General features: G+C 41.4%; 1 protein-coding gene across 3 annotated transcripts in view; it reads left to right on the top strand.

Annotated features, from left to right (window-relative positions):
• Nucleotides 1-17,636, top strand: part of KCNN1 (potassium calcium-activated channel subfamily N member 1) — a 210,662-nt gene that overhangs the window by 159,114 nt on the left and 33,912 nt on the right. For all 3 annotated transcript variants that reach the window (XM_082266734.1, XM_082266733.1, XM_082266732.1), the window contains exons 5-6: nucleotides 1,487-1,628; nucleotides 1,827-1,937. In XM_082266734.1, the coding sequence (XP_082122860.1) occupies nucleotides 1,487-1,628; nucleotides 1,827-1,937 (253 nt within the window). The remainder of the gene's footprint in view (nucleotides 1-1,486; nucleotides 1,629-1,826; nucleotides 1,938-17,636) is intronic.

Below are 17,636 nucleotides of genomic sequence, written 5' to 3'. Positions count from 1 at the left end.
TACAGTCTCTTGTGGAGGCTAAAAGTAACACCCGAAGCTGCAGAGGAAAAATATCTAAAGTAGTAGATGCAGCCAGAAAATTCTCTAATAGTCATTCACTGTACTTTTGGTTTTATAACCACCTAAACAGTACAGATATTTTTTAGAAATTTAGTAGATCAGTAGTCTTCAAACTGTGGCCCGGGGGTAATATTTCATCTTCTGAAACCAACAATGGGGCATAATCCCCCCACTGACACCAATGAAGGGGCACAATTCCTCCCAATTACACCATCAATTGTGCACAGTTCCTCCCAGTGACACCAACGATGAGGCATTATTGTTCCTACCCAGTGACACAGTGGGGCACAATTCCTCTCCCTGACAGCAAAGATGGGGCATTGTTTACCCCCCACTGATGCCAGGACATTTTCTACTTCCATTGGCCACAGTTTGCCCCCCCCCGCCCCCTTAAAGTCTAAAGAACCGTACATTGGCCCTTTGTTTAGAAAGTTTGAAGACCCCTGCTCTAGATGTTCATTATTTTCCACCAACTCCTCTAGATGTTCATGTTTCTTCAGCATCCCTCAAGATCAGTGGTCTCCAAACTGTGGCCTTTAGCTTTTCTTTATCAGGCTCTTTAGACACTATTCCTCCCACTGATACAAGGCCCTATTTCTTCGACACCAACAATGGGGCATTATTCCTGCTGCTGGAGCCAACAATAGGGCACTATTCCTACCACTGACCCCAACAATGAGACACTCTTTTTCCTACTGACACCAATGATGGGGCTCTATTCCTTGCTCTGATATCAACAATGGAGCACTATTCCTCCCAATAACACCAATGATGGGGCACTGTTTCTTCCTCTAATACTAACAATGGGGTAATATTCCTTTCACTGGTACCAATGATGGGGCATTCTTTACTCCCATTGATACCAGGGCATTTTTCTATTCATTCTGGCCACAGTCCGGCCCCCTCAAAGTCTGAAGGATAGTAAACTGGCTATTTTTTCAGAAATTTTGGAGACACCGGTTGTAGATTAATAATATCAACAGGCTAAACTCAGAAGACACACTTGGTAGTAATTTGCCTTCATTTAATTTAGCCTAATTTAATTTCCTAGCAAAGATTTTTTAGATTTCTGCATCCTTTAGTTTAATAAAAAATAATGTTTTGATTAATATTCAACTCTTTCTGGGAAATAAAATAATTAAACTGCAAAACTTAATATATGAAATATTAGTTCACTTGGGTCCTAGAGAAAGACATTTCTTTGAACAAGCAATACTGCAGGACTGAGCTTTAAACCCTTGAGGTGTCAGAGTATGGGCACGTTATCTTTGACATCAAATGAGGTTGGAGGAATCCAGCCTATACTACATTCACTTGAAAATGCTGCATGACAGGCTTTTTAGAATTTAGAAAAAAAAAAAAAAAAAAAAACCTCCCCTACTAGACTAACTTACTCTGCTATTCCTCTCTTTACTCTCCCCGGCAGGTACCATGACAAACAGGAGGTGACCAGTAACTTCCTGGGTGCCATGTGGCTGATTTCTATAACGTTCCTGTCAATTGGCTATGGAGACATGGTGCCTAACACATATTGTGGAAAGGGAGTCTGTCTACTAACTGGAATTATGGTAAGACAATTGAGCTGCATTCACATCATTCATTCCCCATTGTCTTTCTGCTTCTCTCTGTCGTCCCTTCCTTTCATTCATCCTTGTAGTACCCTAGATCCTACCACATAATCCTTGTCTAATTTCTATCTCAATTTATGTTTTATTTTTTTTCTTCTTGTTCCATGTTTGCAGTGAGTATTTCCTTTCCTTCCACAGGGTGCAGGCTGCACAGCTCTGGTTGTTGCCGTTGTTGCAAGAAAGTTGGAACTCACCAAAGCTGAGAAACACGTACACAACTTTATGATGGACACACAACTTTCAAAGCGGGTACTTAGCAGCTGGGCAGCTGGGAATGGGGTGGCTTGTGGTGGGTAATGTACAGATGAAACAGTTGAAAAGCACTATCTGCAGCTAAGCTGGTAACATAAAGTAGCTATATTGTGCCTTTGGGGAAAAAAAAAAACCTTTTGGGGACAAAACACTTAGGGGTCTATTGATAAACATTTTCACACAATGTTGACTGAATCTGATTTGAAAGGTGTGTAAATCTAGGGTGAAAGCTGTGTGAATCTTGGATAAAAACATATATAGACCCCTAGTATTTAAGGGTCCCTATACCTCCTCATACATGTATAGGATAATGAAGAAAAATAGTAGTCATGTGTAGCCCACTTCCTACTCCTCAGAATTCATAACTGTCAGTTGGGGAGCAGCACAAATATTGCATGGTTCTTTCTGACTCCTAGTGAGCTTAAAGGGTCCCTGTCCTCAGATCATTCTTTTTAAAATAAATCTTTCATCAGATTATATGTATATTTAACAAATTTGATGCATGATGGTTACCTGTAAACCCCCCCTTGGATAGACATCCAAAAGCCCTGAGACTGCTGTTGGTTACCATTATCTTGGATGTGATGTCAGCAGCCCCAGCATACTCAGAAGAAGAAAAGCAGGTGCCGTTGAGTGTAGCAACAAATTTATTACTGACAATAAAAATAGTAACTCACATCATAGTATTTTTTTTACGTCTGAGGAAGGAGCCTAGTACGCATGCTCCGAAACGCGTTACGTCATTTCCGGTTAGCTTGCGGTCCACCGCGGCTTCCGCTTTAACCAGCTCCTCTGTGAAGCTTCCTGAAACGTCATCTCCCGGCTGCGAGCCGGTCGGGACACGGAAGATCAAACCCAGGAAGCATATACACAATGGAATATGGACATAAGAATACTATGATATGAGTAACTATTTTTATTGTCAGTAATAAATTTGTTGCTACACTCAGCAGCGCCTGCTTTTCTTCTTTTGTTGCCAGCGGGATTTTTCCGTTCTTTTGCCTGCCAGAGCTGCCCTGAACTATAGCATCATCAGTGAAGTCTGGTCCGTTACAGCCTCTGACCATCTGGCTGTTTATATTGGTGTCCACTCTTCTGGCACAAGCGCCCAACATCCCTCTCCCAGCATATTCAGAGTTTTCACTCAAGTGACACCCTACAAGGATTCTCCTTTGCTCCTCCTGTAGCAGCTACATAATAGTTTATATAGGGAGATGAAGGGAGAGGTCAAGAAGCAGGGCAAGTACAAACAGTAATTGGGTACTTCAAGAAGACGGGAGGACTATGACATGCAAGGAGACCATTAATAGGAATTGACAATTCAGCAGTAGTCAAACTTTCAAATAAATACAAATAAGTATGGAAAACACTAAGTAAGCATTTTAAATACTTGAGTTTCGTGCTTTTACCTGAAATTTTAAGTTGGTGAAAGGGTCACAATCACTCGGACCTGTCATGACAGAATGTGGGAGCTGCCATGGTTGACACCCTTCTAAGAATGCCAGTTATTTGGCTGCTATAATAAATATTCTCTGAATCACTAACCTTAAACAAGTCTGCAGATATGGATATTTAGATTGAGATCTTTACCTGCATTTCCATGCATAGTTAAACAGTGGCAATGTTTGTGTTGCTGTGACAACATGTTTTCTTTAAAGATGGTCAAACACTGACGGCAAGTTATTCTGTTTGTCTGGCAATCATCAAATTTGTCCAGATACTTTTTCAGCTTCCGAAATTGCAAAAATGTTGTTATTAGGTTATATTTAGGGAAATAAAGTGCTCTACTATTAGAAACTACTAATTTTCTTGAAGGGGTGAGTTTTGGTCAATTTTATTATTATTTTTTTTTTTTTAAGTTTTCAATTGTATAAACTGATGTTTTCTATTAACCACTTGCCGACTGCCGCACGACTATTTACATCGGCAGTCAGCCCCTAACAGGCAGAGTAACGTAGGGCTACGTCGCTAGCCTGTATGGGTTTTGGGAGCGAGCGCGTGCCGCCGGATGCGCGCTCCCGCTCCCGCTCAGTCACGGACCCCCCGCCCGTGTGCCCGGTGGTCCCAATGTCCGCCGGGCACTCGCGATCGTCCGTGACAGCGGGAGAAAGGCAGGCGGCTAGTGTAAACAAAGCCGCCTGTCAGTTCTCCCTGTGTAAGAATGGTGATCAAACGGTTCTACTATGTAAGACCGTTGATCACTGTTCTTACACATCAAGCCACACCCAATCACAGTTAGAAACACGCCCCTAGGACACACTTAATCCCTCCCTCTCCAATACAGTTAACCCCTTCACTGCCAGTGTCATTTTTACAGTAACAGTGCATATCTATAGCACTGATTACTGTAGTAATGTCACTGATAACCCAAAAAGTGTAAAAAATGTCAGTCAAGGGTCCGATCTGTCCGTCCCAATGTCGCAGTCCCGCAAAAAAAAAATCGCAGATCGCCGCCATTATGCGTTCAAAAAAAAACAACAAAAATGACAAAGATCTTTCCCTTTGTTAGTAAACGCAATAACTTTTGCGCAAACCAATCAAAATTCGCTTTTTGCGATTTTTTTTACCAAACATATGGTAAAAAAAAATTGGCCTAAAATGTTAAAAAATTTAGATTTTTACATTTTTTTTGGGGAATTTCATATAAAAAAATGTGAAAAATATTGTTATTTTTGCAAAATTGACGCTCTTTTTTTGTTAATAGCGCATGATCAAAAAATCGCACAGGTGATCAAATACCACCAAAAGAAAGCTCTGTTTGTGGGACCAGGCCCTGTTCAGGAAGGGTGTAAAATCTTCCGGGGCTTAAGTGGTTAAAGAGGAAGTAAATCCTCCTCTGCAACTTTTACCTATAGGTAAGCCTATGATAAGGCTTACCTATAGGTACTGTAAATATCTCCTAAACATGCACCGTTTAGGAGATATTTACCTTACAGGCAGCCAGTGACATCACAGGCGCATGCACTCTGAAGGGATGGCCGCTGGTGCCGTTCCTTCAGAGCACCGTGCCGTGACCATCAGCTCGCGCGTGCGCGGGAGTGACGTCGCCACGGCTCCGGCCAATCAGATGGCCGGATGCCGCGATCCCGAAAGATGGGCGACTGAACATGTCGCCCGTCATAGAGGTAAGCGGGCGGCACGGCGGGGGCTCGTTCTAAGGTAAGTATTTCATAATGAGCTAGTATGCGATGCATACTAGCTCATTATGTGTTTTTCTTTCAGGTTAAAAAAAAAAAAAAAGGTTTGAGTTTACAACCTCTTTAATGTACCTATATTTATAAAATCATTATTTTAAGAAAGTAGCAGTAGCAGTGCATGCTGGGCTATCTTATAAGAAAGCCTAGTGCTGGCTGCATACTTGTTGACAGCCTTTTATCTGACTAAACAATCCAGAAGCATCTATCTCAGCTAAAATGGGAGGAGTCATACAAGTATAAGTAATAAAATCTATGTATTTCACATCAGAAACAGATTTTGAATTTCTAGAAGGAAGCTAATCTGCTTGGTAAACACCACCTGCAGGATACATGCAAAGGAGCTTCTAGAATTGTGTGAGCTCTCCAGCCTTCTTACTGGTGACCCACCCTGTCAATAGACAGCTTCAACCTTCTTTTTACAATGTTTGCTTGATTATCTTTGTAAACGAGAATTAGGGCTACAGGATACATACAAAAAACGGCAGCGTTGAAAATCCCTCAGCAAAGCAGACTTGTCCAAGAATTCTATGGGACTAAATGATCATCTATCTTTCAGTTTATTAAGCCTCTCCCATAGGCCAATTAAGACTCTGTAGCATGAGACAGGCAGCCACCTTATAAGCCTCGTACACACGCAACGATTATCGGCCAACCGATCGTCCGACTTTTGTCCAAGTTGTGTTTGTTGGTTGGAATATGCCTAGACTGCACACGAATTTTCTCGGCCAACAAAATTCTACTTCAGAAGTGATGTCATGTGTTGGTTTGTTTTCTTTGTGTCTTTTCTTCACTGAGCATGCCCAGACTTGCTCATCAGATTTTTCCCTGTCGAAATCTGTACTGACTGCACGAAAATCGGCCGTTGTGTTGACGGCCAACAAAAATGTTATAGTCTGCACACCAGATTTTTTTCGGCCAAAAAGTCGGAGTTGGTTGTCGGAAGCATCATACTAACAAGCCGAAAATCGGACGTTGGCCGAAAATTCCCTGCCAATTTTCGACGCGTGTGTACGGGGCTTTAGTTTCTTACACCTCTGCCACAGGCCAGCTTGGATTCTGTAGGCCCTGGTTTAGGCCCCCCATGAGAACAAAGCACTTCTTCTGGCTTTCTTCATCTGGGCAAAGGCTTGGGTTGCAAGAGATGTCTCCCAGCTACATTCTTTCCAGGCAAGGGTCTGAAAAGCAAGAACCCTTCTAGAAGGTCACTCCAGTCCAAATACATATCCTCTTCCTCAGCCCTGATCACTAAAATAAACCACTTATTGAATGGCCAAGGCAGAATCAATATTCATAAGTGAATAACTAATAACTGTTCCCTTTAACTACTGGAAATCACACAACAGCAACAGTCAAAAGCAATCAATGTCCTGGGTTTAGGAAAAACCCAAGTATTACAGATAACACAAACAAAGCTCAGTCTGCTACAGCCCAGCTGCAAACACTACATTTGGTTACGGGACACTACTTGATTATGAAAAAAATAACAGATATTTTCTTTAATAGGCGTTCATATACATCCAAGTTGCAATCCTGTAAATCCCCACATAACCAAAATTGCATAAAATTTTGTAAATGTTTTTTACAATGTAAATAATACAAACTGCTATAGACATGTTCCATGTCTTTTATTGTGACCTATTTATACCCTACAGAGGTGTGTTCAACTGGTCATTATGAGAGGAAAAAATGTACTGCATACTGCACTTGATTTATTAAATATAAAAGGTGCAATAATGCTCATAAAACAAATGAACAGCAATTACACTAGCAGCGCTTGCATAAACTTATAAATAAATATATACCCATAAGTCCAGTCCAAAATGCTGGAAGTGCTAGATGGTGTAAATGACAACCATGCTCATAGTGACTGCATCCATGAAAATAAAGTTCTTATAAAGTTCATAAATGCATCAAGCTGTATCTCTTTCTTCACCACGGTGCAGTATCAAAACGAACTGATTTGGACAGGACAGGCTGGTGTACACACGGTACAGTTTCTGTTTAACCAGCCGATATTCGGCCCGTGTGTATGGGCCTTATCCTGTGATGAGAGAGTGGGGGGAATGGGGTAAAGTCACGCTGTGTTTCTCTATAGATGCACACAGTCTGGCTCAGGAGTGAGCCAGCAGGTGCGCCCCCATGGGTAGCAGCTACCTATGGTGGTGCACCGAGAAGAGGAGGAGCAGGGAGCGCTGGCAGGAATACCAGAAGAGGATGTTGGGGACAAGTATATATACCATGCTTGTTATTTTAGAAAAAAATGTTTAAATTTACAACCACTTTACCATTGTACTGTATATATGATGGCCATGGCAGGGTGCTATCCTGGAAGGGAGTTTGTTATATACTGAACTGCAACACTATGTTGTGCAGTATTGTGCTACCATAGTCTCGTTCTGAACAGACCAAGTACAGCTTACACTGTACATTCCACATAACATATACTATACATAGTTACATAGTTAGTCAGGTTGAAAAAAGACACAAGTCCATCTGGCTCAGCCAATAAAAAACAAAAAAACAAAAACAGTAAAGAAAACCCAACCATACAATCCCATATACACAATCATATACCCGCAGTTGATCCAGAGGAAGGCGAAAAACCCAGAAAAGCATGATCCAATTTGCTACAACAGGAAAAAAAAAATTCCTTCCTGATCCCCCGATAGGCAATCGGATATTTCCTGGATCAACTTTACCTACCGTATAAATATTAGTACCCATTTATATTATGTACACCCAGGAAAGAATCCAGGCCTTTTTTAAAGCAATCTAGTGAGCTAGCTAGAACCACCTCTGGAGGGAGTCTATTCCACATTTTCACAGCTCTTACGGTGAAGAAACCTTTCCGTATTTGAAGATGAAATCTGTATTCCTCTAGACGTAAAGAGTGCCCCCCTTGTCCTCTGTGTTGATCTTAAAGTGAATAACTCAAAACCTAGTTGACTCTATGGACCCCTTATGTATTTATACATGTTGATCATATCCCCCCTTAATCTCCTCTTCTCAAGAGAGAAAAAATTCAGTTCCTCTAATCTTTCCTCATAGCTGAGCTCCTCCATGGCTCTTATCAGTTTGGTTGCCCTTCTCTGCACTTTCTCCAGTTCCCCGATATCCTTTTTAAAAACTGGTGCCCAAAACCGAGCTGCATATTCCAGATGAGGTCTTACTAATGATTTGTTCAGAGGCAAAATTATATCTCTCTCTCTCTCTCTCTCTCTCTCTCTGAAGTCTATGCCTCTGTTAATACAAGAAAGGACTTTGCTTGCTTTGGAAACTGCAGTTCGGCATTGCATGCTATTATTAAGCTTAGGATCTACCAGAACACCCAGATCCTTCTCCGCTATGGATTCCCCCAGCTGTACTCCACCTGCATGCATATTCTTAGCCCCAAAGTGAATAAGTTTACATTTATCAACATTAAACCTCATTTGTCACATACTGTAGTTGCCCAATGAAACAGTGCATTGAGGTCAGCTTGTAGATTGGAGACATCCTGTAAAAGAAGTTATTTCACTGCAAAGCTTGGTGTCATCTGCAAAGACTGAAATGGTACTTTTAATCCCAGACCCTATATCATTTATAAAGATATTAAAAAAAAGTAAGGGTCCCAACACTGAACCTTGGGGTACACCACTGATAACCTTAGACCATTCAGAGTAAGAATCATTAACCACTACTCTCTGAATTCTATCTTTTAGCCAATTTTCTATCCAATTACAAACTGGTCTTTCCAAGTCTGTAGACTTTACCTTACACATTAGCCGTGTGTGGGGAACTGTGTCAAACGCTTTTGCAAAATCCAAGTATACTACATCCACAGCCACCCCTCTGTCCAAGGTTTTTCACAACCAGGGCAGGCCTTAGGTGTTCAGGGGCCCTGTGCGAGCTAATCTGTTGGTGCCCTCCCCCCCCCCCCATCCTCACCCATCGCCCCCTGGTCACCTAAACATACACAGAGAGGAAAATAATATTTGTAACAAATAAGAGAGAGATGCAGGGGCTGCGGGCGTGGTACAAGAGATGCAGGGGCTGCGGACATGGTACAGGAGATGCAGGGGTTGCGGGCATGGTGCAGGAGATGCAGGAGCTGCAGGCATGGTGCAGGAAATGCATGGGCCGCTGACATGATGCAGGAGATGCAGGGCCCGCAGGCATGGTGCAGAAAAATGCAGGGGCTGCAGGAATTGTGTAGGAGATGCAGGGGCTGCGGGAATGATGCTGGACTATGAGCATGGTACATACAGGGCTGTGGGCATGGCACAGGAGAGATGGTGCTGCGGGCATAGTACAGAAGATGCAGAGGCTGTGGGCATGGGGCAGGAGATGTAGGGGCTGCAGGCATGGTAGAGGAGATGCAGGGGCTGCAGGCATGGTGTAGGAGATGCAGGGCTGTGGGCATGGTACATGCAGGGCTGTGGGCATGGTACAGGGGAGACGTAAATGGACACCCTCTCGGCAATATAGGCCCTCGCTGTAGCCGTCTTTTGGCTATAGTGTGAGCATGAAGAGGTTAAATACCAATAGTATTTGAAATATGCAACATGAAGGGGATTAATGCATTAGTGACCATTGTCAGTTAAATAACCCCTTTTGTGCTGCATTAGTGTCAGTGTTGATAAACACCTACATCCTGCAGCATAAAGGGATTTATTAACTGACAATGGTCGCTAATGAATTAATCCCCTTCATGCTGCATATTTTAAATACCATTGGTAATTAATTACCTCACCCCTCAAAACCCCCCTCCCCCCCCCCCCTCAATTAGCTGAATAATCAGTAGATGCCCCCCTGCTTACTTTTTAGATTCACTGCCCGGTTGCTTCCTCCTCTAAGTCGCACTCACTTGCTGCCGGGCTGCTTTCTATAGTACTCTCCCAGCCGGCCTCTCGGTGACGTCACTCCTCGCTGGGACTCAGAAGTGCCTGTCAGGGAAGTAAAGGCTGGGTCCCAGGCTTGTGCCGGGTGCAGGAAAGCACTCGGCACATCATTGCAGGCAGCCCATTGTAGTGCCTTCCGCCCACCCCTTGTACCGGCCCTGGCTGCGAGCTGTGATGGCCGCACGGTGCCCCTGTTGCCCATGACGCCCCAAATACTGGCCCTGTTCACACCTCCTCATAAAAACAAATCAGGTTTGTTTGACAACTTCTGTCTTTCATGAATCCTTGCCGTCTGTTGCGTAAAATATTTTTTCCCAACAAGAACTCATCTATGTGGTCTTTTATTAAACTCTCCAGTATCTTTCCGACTATAGAAGTTAAACTACACAAAGAAAGCCATATTAACCCTGCTCTCTAGCCAAATAAGCAGATCATTTCAATATGTTGTATACAAGTCTTCATTGTGAGTGGGTTGAGAACTAGCAATGGGCACTGCACAAACCAAACAGCCATAAATCAAGAAGTACCTGTACAGCATTTGAATTGCAGAATTAATTGTGTTCAGTATGCAATAGGATAATTACATTTCTAGTACACCAAAGCTTTTGTATGTTTTGGAAAACCTCTGGAAAGTTATAGTGTAATTCAGAGGATTTAGTCTAGAGCAGCCTTTCTCAACCTTTTCAAAACATAGGAACCCTTGAAATAACTTTCTGGTGTCAAGGAATCCCTGCTAAAAATCACCATATCTACAACTCAAGATACATTAGTGTGATGGTCAGTGGAAAAATTGTTCCTTACACTTGTGATTACTTGGAAGAATTACCCCCTTTAAAGATAGCTAAAAAGATCAATGGTGTCAGAGGGAATTTATCTAAGAAGAGAAAATTGCTCATTGCTCAAGGAACCCTTGGCAACCTCTGGGAGGAACCCTAGTTGAGCAACCCTGATCTAGAGAATAGCTGTATGTTTCTGCAGAAGTAATATACACTGCAAGGAGTCCATTTAAAAATGGCTTTACTAAGTAGAATGCCTTTTTTTTTTTAAATAAAAAAGGGTGTGACAGATCAAGCAGAGAAGTGTATCAATCTGTAACACTAGCAGCGCTAACACATATCAAATAATCATATAATCATATAATCATATAATTGTCAGTGACTTATATAAAATGTCCACAGAGTAAAGCATGCAATCACTGGAAGTAGATAAACCACTACACCCAATGATAAAGTCCAGATTTAGGTGCAGATGACAAACATTGGTGAAACAAATGTGCAGCTATCTGTATGACCAGTGCGCCTCCACCATCAAGCTGTGTCACCCCATCAAAATGGACACTCACCAAAGAGATGATCAGTAAAAGCTTGCATTTATCAGAAATGATCTCCATCAATGGACAAGTATGCACCCACAGCTTGGCTCTCAAAGGGACCCCGTATCTCCAACGGTAATCAGCTCACGCCAAACAACTCATAAAAGTGGAAGCAAAAACGGGGACACATAGTGTAATTCCGTACACTTTTATTGTAAAACACTATAAAAACACGTCCCCCGTTCCCATCAGAGTGCTACTCACAAACTACGAAGATGTTTAATCGTTGCAAATGCATAGGAAGAATGTAAAGCCCAACCGCCGCTGTCCTCTTGAGCTGACCGCTCTGTACCTAGCAAGCCGGAACTGACAGCGCGGCATCTCACTTTGCTATGGCGACCACGCACTAACGCTCTAACGCGTTTCGTCATCACGGACTTCAACTGACTTTTTTTAATGCTATATGTGTTTCTACTGCGGAAAATTGACTCCCTTTTCCAATTATATTGGTCACCAGGACAGGAAGGCGATATGGCTCTTCCTTCCACTTTTAACCCTCTAAAAGCATTACACATTGTTGTGGGATGGTTGCAGCGACAGGAGGTCCAATTCCTGCCGTGTCCACAAAGCTTTGCTTTGTGGCCGGTTGGCTCAGCTCTGTGTTTTTATTGTCCCCCAACTGCAAATGTAAATGAGCCCTTACTGGTCAGATCACCAGGTAAAAATAAAAGGAAATGCAGCCACCACATCTAAGAACTGGTAAGCTGCAATCTGTGCCACTATAAGTTGTATCCTGTTTTGTACAGAACTTCCTCCAATTTGCACAGAACTTGTCAAAGCATGTCCTATTATTATAAGCTTAACCACTTGGTTATGCCATTAAGCAAACCTGTGAGATATGAACCTAGGGAGCACATAAGGAACCGCTGAGTATAATTTCTTCACCTGTAGCGTTGAGTTGTAGAATGAGGACACCATGCCCTTTAAAAGTCTTTATTGTCTATAACCATTTTCTTTCTATATATTTACATAATAAAGGTTTTAAGGTTTTTGTTTTTTTTTGGGTGTTGTAGCAATGGCATTATATGTTGGCATGTGCTATGTTTTTTAACAATCATTACAACCCAATTTCAAAAAAGTTGGCACACTGTGTAAAACTTACATATGAATACAATACAATGATTTGCAAATCCCATAAATCCATATTTTATTCACAATAGAAAATAGAACCATACCGGGCCACATGACCCCTACATGGGGGGGGGGGTGCTTTGGGGTAGGTGGAAACCCTCTCAGGGCACCTTGTTCCCATATTGATGAGGACAAGGGCCTTTTCCCCATAAACCTGGCCCGATGGTTGTGGAGGTGCGGGGGGAGGGGGGGGGGACTTACCAAAATTTGGAAGCTAAGAAAAACAAGAAGGCCCCCAGATCACCCCCCCCCCCCATTTGAATGAGTAGGGGTACATGCTGTGTTGCTGCATCCATTTCAAAATTACCTTATTTTTTTTCTTAAAATTGTATATTTTCTCTGTTTAAATATTGGATACAGTATGTTTTTTATTTTCTATTGTAAATAAAATATGGGTTTATGACATTTGCAAATCATTGCATTCTATTTTATGTAGCTTTAACACAGCATCCCAAATGTTTCATAATTGGGGCTTTAATTTGGTTTATTTACCTTGGATTTGTGGTTCTAGTATAACATCTGTTTTAGCCAGTTTCTTTAAAGGATAAGTTCCCCCTTTTCACCTGTATTTAGGGTGTAACATGCAACTTGTTGGTCCTGCAGCTCCGCAAATACCATGTGATATAAAATATTGCAACGACCACCATTTTATTCTCCAGAGTCTTTGCTAAAATATATATATATATATATATGTATATATATATATAACCTTTGGGGGTTCTAAGTCATTTTCTAGCAAAAAGTACTTATTTTAACTAGTAAACAACATGTGTCAGAAATAGGCTTGGTCCTTAAGTGGTTAATTACTGATAGATTTTAGCTTGTTCTTCTCCCTTGATTACCCAAATCTAGGCTTTTAACCACTTACCGCAAAGTGACGTAGGGCTACGTCGGCAAACTAGCTAGAGGCACCATCCCGGTACTGTGGTTTAGAGCTGGCGGTCGGCTTTCCATCAGTAATGACCGATGCGGCTCAGGAGCCGCTCGATCGTTACCCGGGTGAGTGGGAGGGGACATCCCCCCCTCCCGCCGCCTTCCCTGACTTCAGAGATGTATAGTAACGAAGTAGAACTACTTAAGTACTGTACTTAAGTACCGAAATGCGGTATCTGTACTTTCCTAGAGTAGAATTTTTTTCTCCTACTTCTACTTTTACTTCACTACATTTTTTCGATGATTTCGATACTTCTACTCAAGTATTTTTTTTTTGTGCTGCATAGTTACTCGTTACTTTTAAAAAAATTACCACTGCCAGAACAGTAGATGGCAGGTTGCATAAAGCTCAAAAAAATGTGTATAATGTCATTTGTAAATCAGCACATACGAAAATAAAGGCTATGTATAATAAAAGCTGCTATACCAAATCTTTCCAATAAAAAGAAAATATGAAACAAACAAATAAATGGTGCTACAGCGCTTAAAGTGCATCAAGAAACTACTAACAAACACAGGTTAATCATTTGAATAAATCATTTGAAATAATAAAAACAATATGATGTTCATACTTTTGACTTCTTTCTTTAATAACTACATAACACAGTACTTCTACTTCTACTTTCAGTACTTGAGTAGAAATTTTTTTTCAAAACTACTGGTACTTTTTACTTTTAGTACTTAAGTAGCAAATTTTTTGAAAAAACTACTTGCAATACTTAAGTAAAAAAAATGTTGAATACTTTAGTACTTCTACTTAAGTAACTTTTTCTGCGAGCACTTCCACTTCTACTCAAGTAATTTTTTGATCGAGCACTTGTACTTTTACTCAAGTAGAAATTTCGAGTACTTTATACAAGTCTGCGTGACTTTGCCCGGGCCTCCCGTCCCACCGGGAGACCCAAGCACCCAGACGGCGCTTCCGCCGGCTGGATGGAGTCCCGATCTAAGCCAGAAGTGGCTTTGATCATGTCTCCTATGACGTAACCCTGAGGTGGCGTCCATGACGTCATTTCCGGGTTACTCTGCTGCAAAAGGCGACAGATTTAAAAAACGACTGTATGCAAAAATGCAGTTTTCGGCGTTTTGCATACATGAAAGTGTAGTGGAGGGGTCGAGGGTCTTTTAGACCCTTATCCCTCCATAAAGAGTACCTGTCACTGCATATTGGTGTCACAAGGGATGTTTACATCGCTTGTGACAGCAATAAAAGTGATCAGATTTTTTTTTATAAAAAAGTTAAAAAAAATAAAATAAATAGGAAAAAAAATTAAAATTTAGCCGACCCCGTCACCGTTAGCTTGCGCACGAAAGAAACCATATACGGAAGTCGAGCCGAGAATGAAATCACTGTTCAAACCACACATGTGAGGTATCGCCGCGATCGCCGGAGTGTGAGCAATAATTAAAAAAAAAGAGCTACACTCTAACTCTAAACTGGTAACCGTTAAAAATTTTTAAAGCGTCGCTTATTGAGATTTCTATTGACCGTAGTTTGTTGCCATTCCACGGGTGTGCGCAATTTTAAACCGTAACATGTTGGATATCTATTTACTCGGCGTGACATCATCTTTCACAATATACAAAAAAAATGGGCTAACTTTACTGTTTAGTATTTTTTAAATGCAGTGAAATGTGATTTTTCGTAATTGTTCCAAATAATGGCGTTTTAAAGACCACTGCGCAAATACCGCGTGACAAAAAATATTGCAATGACCGACATTTTATTCTCCAGAGTCTTTGCTAAAAAAAATATATAATGTTTGGGGGTTCTAAGTAGTTTTCTAGGAAAAAATACTGATTTTAACTTGTAAACAAAAAGTGTCCGAAATAGGCCTGGGGCTTAACCACTTAAGCCCTGGAGGATTTGGCTGCTAAAAGACCAGGGGGTATTTTGCGATTCGGCACTGCGTGAATTTAAAGGACAATTGCGTGGTCGTGCGACGATGTACCTAAACGAATTTGACGTCCTTTTTTTCCCACAAACAGAGCTTTCTTTTGGTGGTATTTGATTACCTGTGCGATTTTTTGATCATGCGCTGTAAACAAAAAAAGAGCGTAAATTTTGCAAAAATAACAATATTTTTCACATTTTTTTAAATGAAATTCCCCCAAAAAAATGTAAAAATCAAAATTTTTTAACATTTTCGGCCAATTTGTTTTATGCTACATATGTTTGGTAAAAAAATCGCAAAAAGCGTATTTTTATTGGTTTGCGCAAAAGTTATCGCGTTTACTAACAAAGGGAAAGATTTTTGTAATTTTTGTTGTTTTTTTTTAACGCGTAATGGCGGCGATCTGTGATTTTTTTTGCGGTACTGCGACATTGCGGCGGACAGATCGGACCCTTGACTGACATTTTTGACACTTTTGGGGTTACCAGTGACATTTCTACAGTAATCAGTGCTATACATATGCACTGTTACTGTAAAAATACACTGGTAGTGAAGGGGTTAACTTTATCTGAGAGGGAGGGGCTGTGTGTGTCCCTAGGGGCATGATTCTTACTGTGATTGGCTGTGGCTTGAGCTGTAGGAACACTGATCAACGGTCCTACATTGTAGAACCATGTGATCAGTGTTTCTACACAGGGGATAATGACAGGTGGCTTGTTTACACAAGCCGCCTGACTTTCTCCCTCTCCCCCGAAGATCGCCGAGTGACCGGCGGACATCGGGTCCGCCGGTCACGCGCGGGGGGGGGGGTCCGTGATTGCGCGGGAGCGGGAGCGTGCCTCCGCGGGCGCGCGCTCGCTCCCCAGAGCCTCACAGGCTAGCGACGTAGACCTACGTCGCTCTGCCTGTGAGGGGCTGACTGCTGCAGTAAATATACTGTGAGCAGTCGGCAAGCGGTTAAGTGGTTAACAAGTGGGCCCTTTTCATTGGGTCTGTATTTGTTAAACATGTAACGTATTAGTATTATTATACTGGGCAATGCCATCACTATATTCATCTGCCTTTCTTTTTTTATGCATTTTATTTATTTCATAAATATATGGAAAAAAAAGTTCTTCAATCTGTCTCCTTACAGAGACAGAGACTTGGTGCTCAAACTATAACTATGCATTTTGAAATATTTAATTTAACACAGTAACATTTTATCACTCTTGCTTAAGAGAAAAGCAGTGCAAAACGGTAACAAAAGACAGATTATGAGGCAAAACAAAATAGTATATTTAGTCAAATCCTTCAGTAGTTTTAGATTAGAGTATGGCTCTTATCCATGCACACTGGCTTAAAAAATCGCTGCTACTACAGGAGTTTTGCGTTTTGCCCGTAGAAGCAGATCAATGTTATCCTATGTGTCCATGCACATTAGGACGATTACAGGCATGTTTTTAGCTCAGCGTTTAGAGGCAGGAAAAAAACCCTTCTGGTTTGCATTTCTAATTGGAACTTACTGGTAGAAAAAAAGCAAAACTCTCCTAAACTCATCTAAACTCTCCACGCGCATGGAGCCTAAAGCTGGATACATACTATCCAACATTTGTGGTTAGATTTCCTTCAGATTTACCTTTTCTATGTAGTGCAAGGGCCTGCCTGATTGCATACAAATGGAAAGTGTTTAGGTATGACCTCATATTATATGGTTTTGGTAAGTCTAAAGGAAAAAGTCTTCAGAAAATCTTATAGTGTGTATGGCCCATAAGGAATAGTTAGGTCCTCTCTCAGTTTCTTTTGCTGCTTGAGTCCCCACTGGGAGAAATCCCCCTCTCTTTTTGTCCTGATGATAAAAGCTAAGAGGTGAAATCACCTCATTATGTCAAGAATGATGTCACCACTCAAGGTCCAACAGATTCCAACTAGTCAACTAGGTTTTCAAGGAAATTTGACTCTATACTAGCCTCTCATCCCAGTAATTTGTACAAACATTATCTTTGTCAAATATTTCCATTATCACAGTCTAATGTTATGCAGTAACCACAGATTTTTACCAGCCTGCCCGCACCCCCAAATCCTGTAGCAACTGCAGAGGGTTCTGTGGGTATTGTTATACCCAGGTCTAGACCTTTTTTCTGTACAATTTAGTCTGTTTTTTATGAATACATGGATGAAAGGTTCTACTTCTGGTCCACTATGTAAAGGTATTGGAGAAAATTAAGGAAGATGGGTGTTCTTTTGGGTATGATGTCTTTCTAATACTTTATTTTACCATCTCCCCATCCACCCTTCCTTAAAATCCT

This window comes from Pelophylax lessonae (genome assembly GCF_965119305.1).
Source record: "Pelophylax lessonae genome assembly, chromosome: 1".
Lineage (NCBI taxonomy): Eukaryota > Metazoa > Chordata > Amphibia > Anura > Ranidae > Pelophylax > Pelophylax lessonae.
The sequence above is the reverse complement of the archived record's forward strand: the minus strand, read 5'-3'. Positions and strand labels throughout refer to the sequence as shown.